This window comes from Hordeum vulgare, chromosome 2H, assembly GCF_904849725.1.
Source record: "Hordeum vulgare subsp. vulgare chromosome 2H, MorexV3_pseudomolecules_assembly, whole genome shotgun sequence".
NCBI classification, from domain to species: domain Eukaryota; kingdom Viridiplantae; phylum Streptophyta; class Magnoliopsida; order Poales; family Poaceae; genus Hordeum; species Hordeum vulgare.
Genome location: NC_058519.1, coordinates 61610353 through 61625583, shown reverse-complemented (window position 1 = coordinate 61625583; position 15231 = coordinate 61610353). Strand labels below are relative to the sequence as shown.

The 15231-nt window shown below is 48.9% G+C and overlaps 1 protein-coding gene across 1 annotated transcript; it reads left to right on the top strand.

The window, feature by feature from the left end:
• Positions 1-8454: 8454 nt before the first annotated feature.
• LOC123429560 (probable sarcosine oxidase) lies at positions 8455-14871 on the top strand. The gene is made up of 3 exons (XM_045113585.1): positions 8455-9471; position 11469; positions 14702-14871. Exons 1-3 carry the CDS (start codon positions 8482-8484, stop codon positions 14869-14871), a joined length of 1161 nt encoding a protein of 386 aa, XP_044969520.1. The 5' UTR covers positions 8455-8481.
• Positions 14872-15231: the final 360 nt, after the last annotated feature.

The window sequence follows — 15231 nt, the reverse complement described above, 5'->3', positions numbered from 1 at the left end:
ATACCTTGTGATTCACAAATAAAAATTTAGGCTGTATACACATTAATATTTGGAAGAGCACGTTGAAGATAGTCATCTTGCCAAAATAAAAAACGTAGATCTCACGGTAGTGATGGATAATCTGTGAAATATGCAGTAGATGCCATCAAATTCCTTGTGATTCACAAATATAATTTAAGGTAGTCATGTTAAGTTGACACTCCATAATTCTTGTTTAATTCCAATTGCTAAAGAAGAAAAACAATGTTGTTCTAAACTATTATTTACAATGAATGCTGAGGCAAACATGTAGAATATGGCACAATATCGCCTCTAGTATGTAGTATTATGCAATTTGATGAAATTGCAATGTATGAACACTTGAATAGTAATAATATGCTCATAATGCATGTAGAATTCGTGTTTTCCAATATGACAATATGATATGACCAGAGGGTCTAAGTCGCATTGTTACAATTAGCCTGAGGGCTTCTATGCAAGTAGTACTAAGGCTCAATGCCTTATTTGTCAATAAAAGAGCGTACAAGTGCTAAATTGTTAAATGGCCGAATAGATAAGGTCTTCTATCGATTCTGCTTACGGCCATGAATCCATCGATTGTGATTAGCTTTTGGCTGTACACGGTCACGATATCATCGCCGTGAGGAATTATGAAGACGAGGTCGCGTTACCAATCGAAGGTCGTTGTCCTGCGCCTTGGGAGTGCCTCCACGCCGTGGGATGGATGCTGGCCGCTGCCGTCTCTGCCGGCCGCCGCGCCGTGAGTGGGTGTGGTCATTGACCACCATCCTTGGGCGCTACATCTCGAAGGGAGATGTTGTGCCAGCAGCCCAGGCCACGCTACGCCGGAGGCGCCGCTGCTCCGGATGCTAGATGATTCGCCGCCACTGATGGATGCGAGGGATTGTGCGCCGCGCGTTATGTGCCGGAGGGCGCTGTCGTTGCCGTATCTCGCTGGCGCTAGAGGGCGTCGGTGCCAACCGCCGCAGTGGGGCATGGCAACAGGCTGGGCGCCGCCGCGACATGAGCGTCCATGGTCATCGCTTCCGTCGGCCGCCGGGAGCGCGGACACGCAAGGGGCGAGGCAGGCGCAGCCGCCGCTTGATGCTTAGGCGGCCGTGTCGCACGGGCCGCGGGAAGCCGCGCCAGTGGAGCACTTACAGTAGTATATGCGTGACCAAATTGGAAAGAAGCACCTTGTTAATATAGCGATGAAATCAAGGTATGACTCCGATTCATTCCTTGATTTTCCTCTCATGAAGTTCGTCGGGGTCGAGCGCCTGAGGGCCCGCCACTGTCTACGATGCCGGAGGCCAAGCCGTTGCTCCAGTCCAGCGGCGCCGACGCCAGACGAAGCCGATGCCGTCGTCGTTCACGTTCTCTATTATTCCAGATAGATGGACGCCAGTGCCCCTGTTCTTCATTCACGGGGCGAGGCTGTCGCTTGGATGCTTTTCCGCCGGGACGAGGGCAGCCGTAGCGTGCTAATAACGTGTTAGAGTAAAACGAGATTGAATGAAAGTGAATGGACGATTAGTTCTGTTTCTATTGATTCTTAAGTATATATACATCTGGAAGAGGTGCGAAGAAGAGGTGTCTGTTCGGAGGCATCCCTCCAGAACAGGTGTCTGTTGGCAATAGAGAGAGGAGAAACACAACTGTTCGGGGTTGGACACATCCCTTGAATTAATCTATTAATTAATTTCTAACAATTTGTACACTACTCACTCCAAATTAATTATAGCTGAAATAATTTGACTTCCCGTTACGGTTTGAAAGACGGTGGCTGCTACAGTTTGAAAGACGGTGGCTGCTACGGATCAACCGGCTGATTTAGGAAATCAGCTGGGTCGTTTACCGTTGGATCCATCCCCTTATAGTCGATGGATGGGGCAATGCGAGCAACCACGCGATCGCGTCGTTCATGGAGAAGAAGCCACATGCTCACAACAGGAGCCACGCCCCTCCCCCCTCGTTAGCAGCGCCGCGTATAAAGCTCCACAACGCGCATGGCGACACTGCATTGTAGCATCCGACGTCGCTGGCAAGTGCTCTACGCTGCAGCACCGCCTGCTACATCGCAGCTTTGTGCGTGCCGGTGAAGCTCCGTTGCACCCGTCGATGAAGCTCCATTGCAACACGCCCGCTGCACCACAACTCCAGGCGCCGGTGAAGCTCCACTGCAACACCGCCTCCTGCATCGCAGCTCTGGGCCCGCCGGCGAAGTTCCATTGCAGCCGTGGGTGAAGCTCTATTGCAACCTCCGACACCCTTGCATGCGAGCTGTGTTGCAACACCGACAACGAGCGGGAGCTGCACCTCCAGACTCCCTTGCGCGAGAGCTGGTGGTGGTGAGCTACGTTCTAGCACCTGCGGCGAACGTCATTGTAGCGTCAGACAACATGATGTGGCTGCTTCCGACAACTACACCTTCGTGTTGCGTTGCAACGCCGGCGTGGTTTGCCCCTAACTCCGGCTTTCCTCTTCCCGCTGCAAAGTTGCATCACCGACGCGAGCGGTGCCGCCGTTCTTCCTTTTGGATCACAGCAGCGGTGAAGAAAGAGATTTGGAAAAGGGAGAAGAGAGGAAGGAGAAACGAGTGGAGGAGAGTGTCTCTGGTGGAAGAGATAAGGCTGCGAGCGTGAAAGGGAAACGGTGGTGACGGTGTACGTGTCGCACGGAGGAAGCAACTTAAGATGGAGGAAAAACCAGCCGGTTTATTTTAAGCGTTTTCCTTGAAAGGCATGCTTGAAAATTCTATGAAACGTAGGTGATTATTGATTGGTTATGAGATGGATTGTAAAATAGAATTCACACTATACATGCATATAAAAGTAATACTTCCTCCATCTCAGTTTATAAGTCCGGCACGTGTACCTCGGTCGTCAATTTGACCAATTTAATGATACACATATATTACAAAAACATATTATTAAAAACTTTAGATATTCTATTTTATAATGATATAATTTTTATATTAAACAATAGATTTTATATATGTTAAATTGACGACCTAGATACACGTGCATGCCTTCTAAACTGTGACGAAGTTAGTACAACAGAGTATTAATTAATTGCTATGAGTAAATGCTATGTATCCTAAACCTTGTCTATTGTGAAAATACACGTAAATTTAATCATGACTTTTAAACTATAACGAAGGGAGTACACTACTTGCTTCATTTCAAATTAAGTGTCGTTGAAATAATTTATACACCACTCGCTCCGTTCACAATTAACTGTCGCTAAATGAGTAGACCTACTAGGTCAACTTACTTCAATCACAGTTAATTTTGAGGAAAGGTAATATTTACTTTTCCTTGGTTAGATCTGTCATTTTTATATGTTTAGGTCACACGAGTCGGGAAATACTCAATGGTTTTAAGGGGACATGTGTCCCCGGAATCTCACCATTCATGTCTGACCCGTCTATCAGTATAGTTTGATTTTTGTTTGTATTTTTTTGTTTCATTTCTAAATGTATTAAACGTTGTACAATGCAAGATGCTAAAAATGCTTAAGATAATAAACCAGGTATTTCATAAGCGCCGTTGCTTATTTGTACATGATGGAAACTTAGAACCTGTTTGAAACTGTTCTGCTTCTTAAAATTTAGCTTCGTTTCAGAAAAAACAAATCAAAGGGGTAGCTCTACGATATGTTGCTCCGTAAAAAAGTAGAATCTAAATACAACTTCGAAGTTTTTATGAAGCTCTTCATATGATGCTTCAAAAAACTCTAGAAGCTAGAGTTGTGGAAAAACTATCCATCATTGTCACGAGTAAGTGGATACCGTTTCATTTCTTCCCCCTCAACCAATCAAATAGTTTCTTTTCATCAAATTTTTTATTCTTAAAGCTGAAGTTAGATGAAAGTCAAACACTCTTTTGATAGTGCTATAGCTTCTGTAAGACATGTACGTACTTTTTTTTACGGGGTAGATATTGTGTGCTAGAATGTTACATACTAGCACATTAGGCTACAAAAGGTCTTAGGTTCCCAATCCGAAGGGCTACATGTTGGGAATGAGTTGTGATCACATAATCCCAACACTACATCAACCTTTGCCCAGCCCTCAACTAGCTAAGACCATGCCCAGCATTCAACCAAGCACGCCAACGGGCACAACCATCAGCCACCGTCACTCCAGATCTATGAGAGATCACGACTAAAACGGTGGAGCAGTGGAGCCTATAGCCTGCAGGCACCATCAATCCTCTCATGCTTCCCTCCCCTCGCCGCCAACACAGGGCACCGCCTGGTAAAGCCTGACGGGCGTTGGCTGTAGAAGTTAATCATGTTGTTTTTTTAGGGTTAGGAAAGAAAGCCAAACCGAGTCCTATTAGTATTAGGATTCATAGTCCTAGTCTATTTTCATAGTCCTTTGTGGATGTGTATAAAAGACACCCTAGGGGTGTTGATTGTAACATCAGAAAAACGAAAAGCAAGACAAAGCAAAGGCTCGACACGGGCCTTTAGCCATCAAATCCATCGATCAGTTTTATTCGTGTCGCTAGTTACGCAAGTTTCGTCAAGTAGCCGGCCGAAGCAAGAATCGCGTAGGCACGCCTGTACAGCTGCATACGCACGTTCAAAAGCCAACAATTGGTATCTAGAGCCTCGACGATCTACGATCTACGATGACGGGCAGCGACGGTGCCAAGGCGAACAAGAACGGCGACAAGGTGAAGAAGGGCGTCAAGTCAGCAACCAGTGGTGGAGGAACGAGCGGCGCCAACGTCCAGGCGCATCGCAACATCCCCATCCATTACCCGATGCTCACCGATGCCAACTACGGCGTGTGGGCGGTGAAGATGAAGATTATTCTTCGATCCCTTCGAGTATGGGAGGCCATCACGGACGACGACGTCGACGAGGAGCGCGACGAAGGTGCCATGGTCGCCATAGCCCAGTCTGTGCCGGATTCCGTGCTGATGACATTGGCGGAGTTCGAGACGGCAAGAGAGGCGTGGAACGCACTCAAGGAGATGAGGATCGGAGAAGATCGCGTCACCAAGGCTCGGGCACAAGTGCTGAAGCGCCAATTTCACAAGTTGCAGATGGAGGAAACTGAATCGGTAAATGACTACGCCATGCGTCTTACTACTTTGGTGGGAGAGATCCGCGCGCTTGGTGCAAAGCTCGATGAGACCGAGATCGTGGAGAAGTTTTTCAGTTCAGTCACTGATAAATTCACGTACATCATCGGCATGCTCGAGCAGCTTTACGACATTGACGACATGACCATAACGGAGGCAATCGGACGCCTGCGGACATGGGAAGAGAATGCTCGTGGCTGTCAGAAAGGCAAAGGAGGAGGTAGCGACCAACTGATGTACTCGCGCGCAGATTGGGAGGCCCCAAGTAGCAAAGGAAGGCGTGACGGTGGCGAAGGCTCAAGCAACACGAAGGGTGATGGACAAACCGGAAAAGGCAAACCACAAGGTCGTGGTAAGGCGGGCCAATCTAAAGAGCAGAAACCACGGAACTTGGACTTGTCCGAGGTCAAGTGCTATAACTGCAATAAGATGGGTCACTTTGCGAAGGTTCGCGCTCTACGGATAGATCGCGGCGGAGAGTTTACGTCGAATGAGTTCAACGACTACTGCGAAAAGATTGACATAAAGAGGTTCCTCACGGCACCTTACACGCCGCAGCAGAATGGAATCGTTGAAAGGCGCAATCGAACCGTCGTTGACATGGCAAGGAGTTTACTCAAGAGCAAGAACCTGCCGGAGACTTTTTGGGGAGAAGCTGTCTCGACGGCGGTCTATCTTCTTAACCGGGCTCCAACGAAGACGGTCAAGTAGCCGACCGAAGCAAGAATCGCGTAGGCACGCCTGTACAGCTGCATACGCACGTTCAAAAGCCAACATTGACGGCGGCGTGGCCGTTTGACTCGGGAGCTCCGGTAGATTTGGAATGGCAGTAGCTGATGGCTGTGCCCGTCGGCGTGCTTGGCTGAGGGCTGAGCACGGTGGCCCGCCCCTTTGCCTTGGGCGTGTGGTCTTCGTCGATGTCGCGGGAAGCTGGTGCGCGCTGCTGGGGCGATGGCTAGTGCTCGCACGACCTGTGGCTGAGGCGGCGGCCCAGAGCTTGTCGGGCGAGGCCATGACAATGGAGAGCATGAAGGCGCAAGCTGCAAAGCAGTGCTTGGCGGACGAGGCCACAACAGTGGAGAGCATGGTGGGCGAGGCCCAATCGTCCGCGGGGGAGGAGCCAGTCACGAGAGCTACGGTGTGTGTGTGTGTGTGGGTGTCTTGTTTTGACCATTCTTTTTTGTCAACATCACCTTGTCCAGCAGCCAATACTTCCAGCACATGTCTTTAGTGGTTTCCGTCCGGAATTACTTGCATGGGAAGTGACGTACCGAGATGTATTTTTTTTAACATAAGATGTACTCCCTCCGTTCCTAAATATAAGACCTTGTAGAGATTGCACTATGGACTACATACGGATGTATATAGACATATTTTAAAGTATAGATTCACTCATTTTGCTCCGTATGTAGTTTATAGTGAAATCTCTACAAGGTCTTATATTTAGGAACGGAGGAAGTATTTTTGTTTTATATACATTTTTTTTCTAATTTTTTTGTAAGGACAATTTTATCCATTTGTATGATAAAATTTTCAGACGAAGGAGGTATGTACCAACTTGCAATACTAAATACTCTACTCCCTCTGTTCCTAAATATTTGTTGTTGGGGAGAACTAGTCTAGTTCTCCCAGCAACAAATATTGTGGTAGAGAGGGAGTATATTTCTAGGGTACAGATTTAAAGAACACAAGGTCTCAAGTTGAGATGCAGGTCATGCATGCCGTTCCGTTTACCGTCCCAGATTCTGTATGTTCGCGTTTCGCGGAACATCGTCAGTAGCTAGCTAAATAAGAGAAGAAAAGAAAAGAAAAACAGGGTATGACGGTCCATTGATCTTTCCGTAAGCAATGACCTAAGCGTGTGAAAAGAATACTTACAGGTTACCACTGGGAGGTATTAACAACATAAACGGGCTGTGCCGCCGCACCGTGTGCTAATTGGGAGCACGTGGCCACACTTTAGTGCAACTGGCCGTGTTTAATTAGTCAAATTCGGAAAGAATTGATGGCTGGATTTATGCGCCATGTATCTGGCGACGGAGGTAGTATATACGATCGTCCAGTTGCTACTGGACAAGGGTCTCGGCTCCTTTGATGTGACCTTCTAAGATCAATTATAGGAGTACTAGGTGTTTAGTACTTTCGAAGAACCTGCGAAACTATAGTCTTCTTGTTTTAGAAAAAAGAATCGCTGTCAAATGCATCATGTTGATTTGTTGTGGGGTATCGTCAAGAATGGTGAACAGGAATACATTTTTCTTTCTTTTTGAAAGACGCTTTTCTGATCCATATGTCGCGTGTAGAAGATATAAGCACAACGATTTCACACTCGATCTTTGCATAGTTAGGATGCAAGCAATTGATAAAAAAATAATAGTAAGATATACATAAGTATTTTCGCTTCTCTCTCGACATTTGCACTAATTACGAACGCACATAACCTTTAAAAATGCCAGTACCAAGATTTTTTTCCTTTAAAGAACAAATAGCTTTTTACCTTAGTGAATAGAGTAGTGCACGCATAGCCTGATGTTCATGAAAATAAAATGGGAAACTTCCATGTGTAGCAGATTGAATTCTACTCCCTCCGTTCCTAAATATAAGTCTTTTTAAAGATTGTACTAGTGAACTACATACGAAGCAAAATGAATGAATCTACGTTTTAAAATATGTCTATGTACATCCGTATGTAGTCCTCTAATGAAATTTCTAAAACTACTTATATTTAGGAATGGAGCGAGTAGCAAATTGAACATGGTAGTTAGCTACATGCATGGTACTCCATCCGTACATTACTAACTTTGTACACCATTTATTTCGAAAAGAAGGAAGTATTATTTTTCACCATTATTGATTTTCCTTTTGATGCTTTCACCATTGTTGGTGACATAATACAACGATTCAACGAGTTGCATTTGATGTCGATTTAATCGACTGGCTTACCCGCAAAATAAAAGTGAAAATCGACTGGCCTTTTGAAAGAACCAGAGTAGCATCCCGCAAAAAGAAGAAAAAAAAGAAGAAGAACCAGAGTAGCAGACGATTGTTCTGCTGGCTCATCAAAGGTGGTAAACTTGTCCCGATTTGTTTACTCTTGAGCTTTGAAGTTCCATAGAATGTTGCAACGAAACAGATACGTCCTCGGTCTTTTACCATCTCTTGTGACGATTAATTTGTCAAGGGCACATGTTACAGGAGTGGCGGCTTTGATAAAAAACAACAGCTTATTGGAGCACACATCTGTGCTCGCTTGATTGTGCACCGGAGAGCACCGGAGCAACCGAGTGTTGGCACCATGGCCGCGCATGGAGATGTAGTCTCCCACGCCGCCGGTGTTCGTCGCCGGCTCGACTTCGACGTGATCGTGGTGGGCGCGGGCATCATGGGCAGCTGCGCGGCGCACGCGGCGGCGTGCCGCGGCGCCCGGGTCCTCCTCCTCGAGCGCTTCGACCTGCTCCACCACCTCGGCTCCTCGCACGGCCACTCGCGCACCATCCGCGACGCGTACCCGAAGGCGCGCTACCCGCCCATGGTCCGCCTCGCCCGCCGCCTCTGGGGCGACGCCCAGGCCGACGCCGGCTACCGCGTGCTGACCCCGTCGCCGCACCTCTCCATGGGCCCGCGCAGCAACGCCGCGCTCCTCGCGGCCGTGGAGAACGGGGGCGCCGCGGAGGTGGACATGGGCGGGAGGTGGGGAGGCGGCGTGTTCCGCGTCCCGGACGGCTGGGTGACGGCGGTGAGCGAGCTCGGCGGCGGCGTGCTTGACGCCACCAAGGCGGTCGCCATGTTCCAGGCGCTGGCCGTCAAGAAGGGCGCCGTCGTCAGGGACAACAAGGAGGTCGTCGGTATCGTCAACAAGGACGGAGGAGGGGCTGGCGTCTGGGTGACGACGAGCGACGGCGAGGAGTTCCACGCCGCCAAATGCATCGTGACCGTCGGCGCATGGACGAGCAAGCTGGTCAGGTCCGTCGCCGGCCTGGAGCTGCCCATCCAGCCGCTGCACATGCTCACCCTGTACTGGAAGATCAAGCCAGGCCACGAGCGAGAGCTCACTGCGGCGGCCGGGTTCCCGACCTTCTCCAGTTACGGGGACCCCCACGTGTACAGCACGCCGTCGCTGGAGCTCCCGGGCCTCATCAAAATCAACTACGACGGCGGGCCGCCGTGCGACCCCAATAGCCGGGATTGGGTCTCCGGTGGTGGAGACGCCGCTGATCGGGTCGCCCGCTGGATCGAGGAGTTCATGCCGGGCCACGTGGTGACCGTCGGCGGGCCAGTCGTTCGGCAGTCATGCATGTACTCCATGACTCCGGACAAAGACTTTGTGATCGATTTCCTCGGCGGGGAGTTCGGCCGCGACGTGGTGCTCGGTGTTGGCTTTTGGACCCTCAAAGTCCTCCCGGAGCTTCACGTACACTAGCAAGCAAGCAAGCTAGCAGGCAGGTGGATGGATCCTATAGCTAGCTTGTGGTTGACTGAACGAGTTGATCGTCTCGACGACGGAACGTAGCAAATCAAACAAAACGAAACTGGTATTTGGTGGTGCGTATTAACTTTTCTTTTATCTCTCTAATCTTGATACAAAGACTACACAGGGGTATACGTATATATATTGCTAAGCTAGGCGTACTGCAAACCGACTCGGTTTGCAATACTACTACTAATCCTACTCGGTTTGCAATACTAACCAAATTAGGACACACGTGTACGTTTAGACTACAACTAGGTTAATTACTACATTCACCTCCTTAACCTTGTTGATATGTCTTCATTGCTTGCACTCTGACTTTCTTCCTCATCTCGATGAACTTCTGTCGATCGAGGGACTTGGTGAAAATATCGGCAAGCTGGTCCTTCGTATTCACGTGCAGAACTTCTATCATCCCTTCCTCAACGCACTCCCGGATATGATGGAACCGGGTATCTATGTGCTTGCTCCTTTCGTGATGAACCGGATTTTTTGCACAATGAGATTGCAGCTTGGTCGTCAATCTTTAATGACACCTTCTGCACCTCCCGCTTTGCAAGAATAGCTAGGAGTCTTCTCAGCCAAACTGCTTGACAAGCCGCCGTGCTTGCCGCTATGTATTCTGCCTCGCATGAAGACAGTGCCACCACCTTTTGCTTCTGAGAATTCCAGCTAATCGGATTCGGGCCAAGGTAGAAAACCATGCCCGTTGTGCTCTTTCGGTCATCAACATCACCTGCCATGTCACTATCTGAATATCCACGAAGGATCAATCCTTCCTTTCCCTTTCTGTACGTGCAGCCAAGATTAATTGTGCCTTTCACATAGCGTAGAATTTGATTGACCGCGCTCATGTGTTCGGTTGTCGGTTTCTCCATGAAACGACTCACGATCCCGACTGAATAAGCCAAGTCAGGTCGGGTATGCACCAAGTATCTTAGGCTACCCACAACGCTTCGATACATTGTGGTGTCCACCGGCGAATTTGAGCTACGCTTGCTCAACTTGTGACGTTGGTCCATTGGAACTTGTGTCGCGTAGCAATCTGACATGCCACACTTGTCCAGTAACTTGACCGAGTAAGCCGATTGACATAGGGAAATCTCTCCGGAGCTTTGCTTCACTTCGATGCCCAAGTAATAGTTGAGTAATCCCAGATCACTCACGCTAAACTTGTTCTTCATTTGCGCCTTGAAACGTTCAATTTCTTGTACGCTATCTCAGGTGATAATCAGATCGTCGACATAAACTCCAACTAGCAGGTTTGAGCCTTTGGAGTTCTTTGTATAGACTGCGTGCTCGAGGGGACATCTCTTGAACCCGAGCGAGACCAGACTTCGGTCTAACTTTGAGTTCCAAGCTCTTGGCGCTTGCTTTAACCCGTAAAGTGCCTTCTTGAGCTTGTAAACTTTCCCTTCTTCGCCTTTCTTCTCGTAGCCGAGGGGTTGTTCCACGTACACTTCTTCTGCGAGATCGCCGTTGAGGAAAGCGGATTTAACATCCATATGATGAACCTTCCAATCCTCTTGTGCTGCCAAAGCTAGGAGCACTCTCACCGTCTCGATTCGAGCAACCGGTGCAAACACCTCATCATAGTCAACTCCTTGGCGTTGAACGTAGCCCTTTGCAACGAGTCTTGCCTTGTACTTCACAATGACACCCTGCGTGTCCTTCTTTAACTTGTAAACCCACTTCAAACCTATCGTCTTTTGGTTTGGAGGTCGGGTTACCAAAGTCCACGTGCCATTGCTCTCAATTGCCTTCATCTCCTCATCCATGGCGTGCGTCCAGCTAGGACTTTTTCTCGCCTCTACGAAGTTTGCCGGCTCCTCAACTCCGAACAGACATAGTCCGGAGTACTCGAGCGTAACTGGCTTTGTGTACTTGTAGACTTTCTTGAGGGTCTTGTAGCGACGAGGCCCTGAGGAGTCCGTTGTGGCTTGCGAAGGAGGCGACACAAATTGTGTCGGTGTTGATGCACTTGAGGAAGACGGCTGAGACCTTGGTGTGTCATCGACATCCGTGTCGTCGGCGTAGTCGTCGTGACCGTGACCATCATCTTGATTGTCGTCGTCACTATGCGCCTCGTTCTCGATGTTGTCGTCGAGATCTCCGCCTGTGTCGTGCGCGGCGTTGTCGCTATCTCCTTGCGACCTATGCGCGTCGTCGTCGGTGTCGGCACCATGATGGTCACTACCATTGTGGTCACCTTGGTTGGGCGTCTTGCCAACCACCTGGACATCCTCCCCTACATCATCATCAGTTGGAAATTCAACTGCAAATATGTTACTTTTTGGAGCATCGTCGGCTGCGGCGCTCCAATTCCACGCTTGGTTTTCTTCAAACACGACGTCGCGTGAAATCCGTAGACGCTTGGTTTGTGGATCGTAGAAACGGTATGCCTTGGTGCCAGAACTGCTCTCGTATCCGATGAACACCATCTTGGTGCTACGATCGGCAAGCTTTGAGAGGTGCGGCTCCGCCCTCTTTACATGTGCCACGCACCCGAATGTCCGTAGATGAGACACATTCGGCTTACGTCCGTAAATTGCTTCATACGGAGTCTTGCCGATCACCGCCTTCGTTGGAGCCCGGTTGAGAAGATAGACTGCCGTCGAGACAGCTTCTCCCCAAAAAGTCCCTGGCAGGTTCTTGCTCTTGAGTAAACTCCTTGCCATGTCAACGACGGTTCGATTGCGCCTTTCAACGACCCCATTCTCCTGTGCCGTGTAAGGTGCCGTGAGGAACCTATTTATGCCAATCTTCTCGCAGTAGTCGTTGAACTCATTCGACGTAAACTCTCCGCCGCGATCTGTCCGTAGAGCGCGAACCTTCAGCTTGTGTTCCATCTCTGTTGCAGCCTTCAATTTCTTGAACGCTTCAAACGCCTCATCTTTAGATCGTAGGAGAATGACCCACATATATCTCGAGTAGTCGTCTACCACAAGGAAGAAATACTTCTTTCCAGCGTGAGTTGCCGGGGTGATAGGGCCACATAGATCACCATGGAGAAGCTCGAGTGCATCACTTGCACGATAGGTAGACTGAGCAGGGAATGGCCTGCGGTGCTGTTTTCCAACCAAGCACCCGTCACATACTCGATCAACATGGTCGATAACTGGCATCCCGGATACCATCTGCATCTTTGACATCTTCTTCAAGGCGTAGAAGTTAACGTGTCCAAATCTAGCATGCCATAACCATGAATCATCATCACTCTTGGCAAGCCAACACTCCGGTTGAGATTGATCAAGGTTGAGGATATAGAGCCTATTCCGTGTGCGATTAACACGAGCTAGCACGTTTCGGAGGTTGTCGAAGATCGTCATCACTCCGCTCTCTATATTCACCTTGCATCCATTCTCGTCAAGCTTCCCAATAGAGATGATGTTGTTGCACAGTCGTGGGATGTAGTACACTCCGGTGAGTATGCGATGTTCGCCTGTGAGACCCTCAAAGAGGACAGATCCTTGCCCGCAAATCTCCACAGCTGAACCATCACTGAACTTGACCGAGCCTTCAACATCGAATTCCAGCTCGAGGGATTTCTCCTTGCACCCCGTCATGTGGTTACTGGCACCCGTGTCGAGATACCACGACACGTTCTGATCACCGGATAACTTTGGTGTCACTTTTTCCTCATGAAGTAGCACCTTCCGGCTTGGTTTCACAACCACCGTTTCAGCGAGATCACAAACTTCGGCCATCAGAAGACCTGGACCTTCGTCTTCCTGCTTTGCCAAATTTGCCTTGATCTCCCGCTTGTTAGGCTTTGGACAATCCTTCGCAAAGTGACCCATCTTATTGCAGTTATAGCACTTGACCTCGGACAAGTCCAAGTTCCGTGGTTTCTGCTCTTTAGATTGGCCCGCCTTACCACGACCTTGTGGTTTGCCTTTTCCTTTGCCTTTTCCGGTTTGTCCATCGCCCTTCGTGTTGCTTGGGCCTTCGCCACCGTCACACCTTCCTTTGCTACTTGGGACCTTCCAATCTGTGCGCGAGTACATGAGTTGGTCACTACCTCCTCCTTTGCCTTTCCGACAGCCACGAGCATTCTCTTCCCATGTCCGCAATCGTCCGATCGCCTCCGTTATGGTCGTGTCGTCGATGTCGTAAAGCTGCTCGAGCGTGCCGATGATGTACGTGAATTTATCAGTGACAGAACTGAAAAATTTCTCCACGATCTCGGTCTCATCGAGCTTTGCACCAAGCGCGCGGATCTCTCCCACCAAAGTAGTAAGACGCATGGCGTAGTCATTCACAGATTCAGCTTCCTCCATCTGCAACTTGTGAAATTGGCGCTTCAGCACTTGTGCCCGAGCCTTGGTGACGCGACCTTCTCCGATCCTCATCTCCTTGAATGCGTTCCACGCCTCTCTTGCCGTCTCGAACTCCGCCAATGTCATCAGCACGGAATCCGGCACAGACTGGGCTATGGCGGCCATGGCACCTTCGTCGCGCTCCTCGTCGACGTCGTCGTCCGTGATGGCCTCCCACACTCGAAGGGATCGAAGAATAATCTTCATCTTCACCGCCCACACGCCGTAGTTGGCGTCGGTGAGCATCGGGTACTGGATGGGGATGTTGCGATGCGCCTGGACGTTAGCGCCGCTCGTTCCTCCACCACTGGTTGCTGACTTGACGCCCTTCTTCACCTTGTCGCCGTTCTTGTTCGCCTTGGCACCGCCGCTGCCGGACTTGACCGACTCAGCGTCGCTGTCCATCATCGTAGATCGTAGATCATCGAGGCTCTAGATACCAATTGTTGGCTTTTGGACCCTCAAAGTCCTCCCGGAGCTTCACGTACACTAGCAAGCAAGCTAGCAGGCAGGTGGATGGATCCTATAGCTAGCTTGTGGTTGACTGAACGAGTTGATCGTCTCGACGACGGAACGTAGCGAATCAAACAAAACGAAATTGGTATTTGGTGGTGTGTATTAACTTTTCTTTTATCTCTCTGATCTTGATACAAAGACTACACAGGGGTATACGTATATATATTGCTAAGCTAGGCCTATTGCAAACCGACTCGGTTTGCAATACTACTACTAATCCTACTCGGTTTGCAATACTAACCAAATTAGGACACACGTGTACGTTTAGACTACAACTAGGTTAATTACTACACTCGGAGCCGGCTTCTCTGGGCATGGGTTCAAGATGGGGCCGGCAGTGGGGATGATCCTCGCCGAGCTGGCCATCGACGGCGAGGCCAGGACGGCGGCAGAGGCCGGGGTGGAGCTCCGGCACTTTAAAATCAACCGGTTTAAGGGAAATCCAACGGGGAACAGCAAGGACAATTAAATCAGTTTGCTAATTAAATTATGTGAGGCTTTCGTAAATCTCAGTTACCTAAAATTACATGAACGTTCCTTTATACTCTCTCCGTTCCTCTGTATAAATGTATTTGTTTTTTAATAAAATTCTAGAATGTAAGGTGCATTTCTTCTATTCTTCATAATTTCCTTGTTAGCCTTTTAAAAGGAAAATTATCTCTTTTTTGATTTTTTGTATCTCCTTATAGCAAAACAAGGAAACTACCTCTTTGTCGATTGCATGTATCTTATACTTTTCTAGATTAATTGATTCACTTTTCACTAACCAACAAATTCGCCAAGGGTAATTCAATCTTAACATTTCTATAATTTTATGCCTTGATCACCG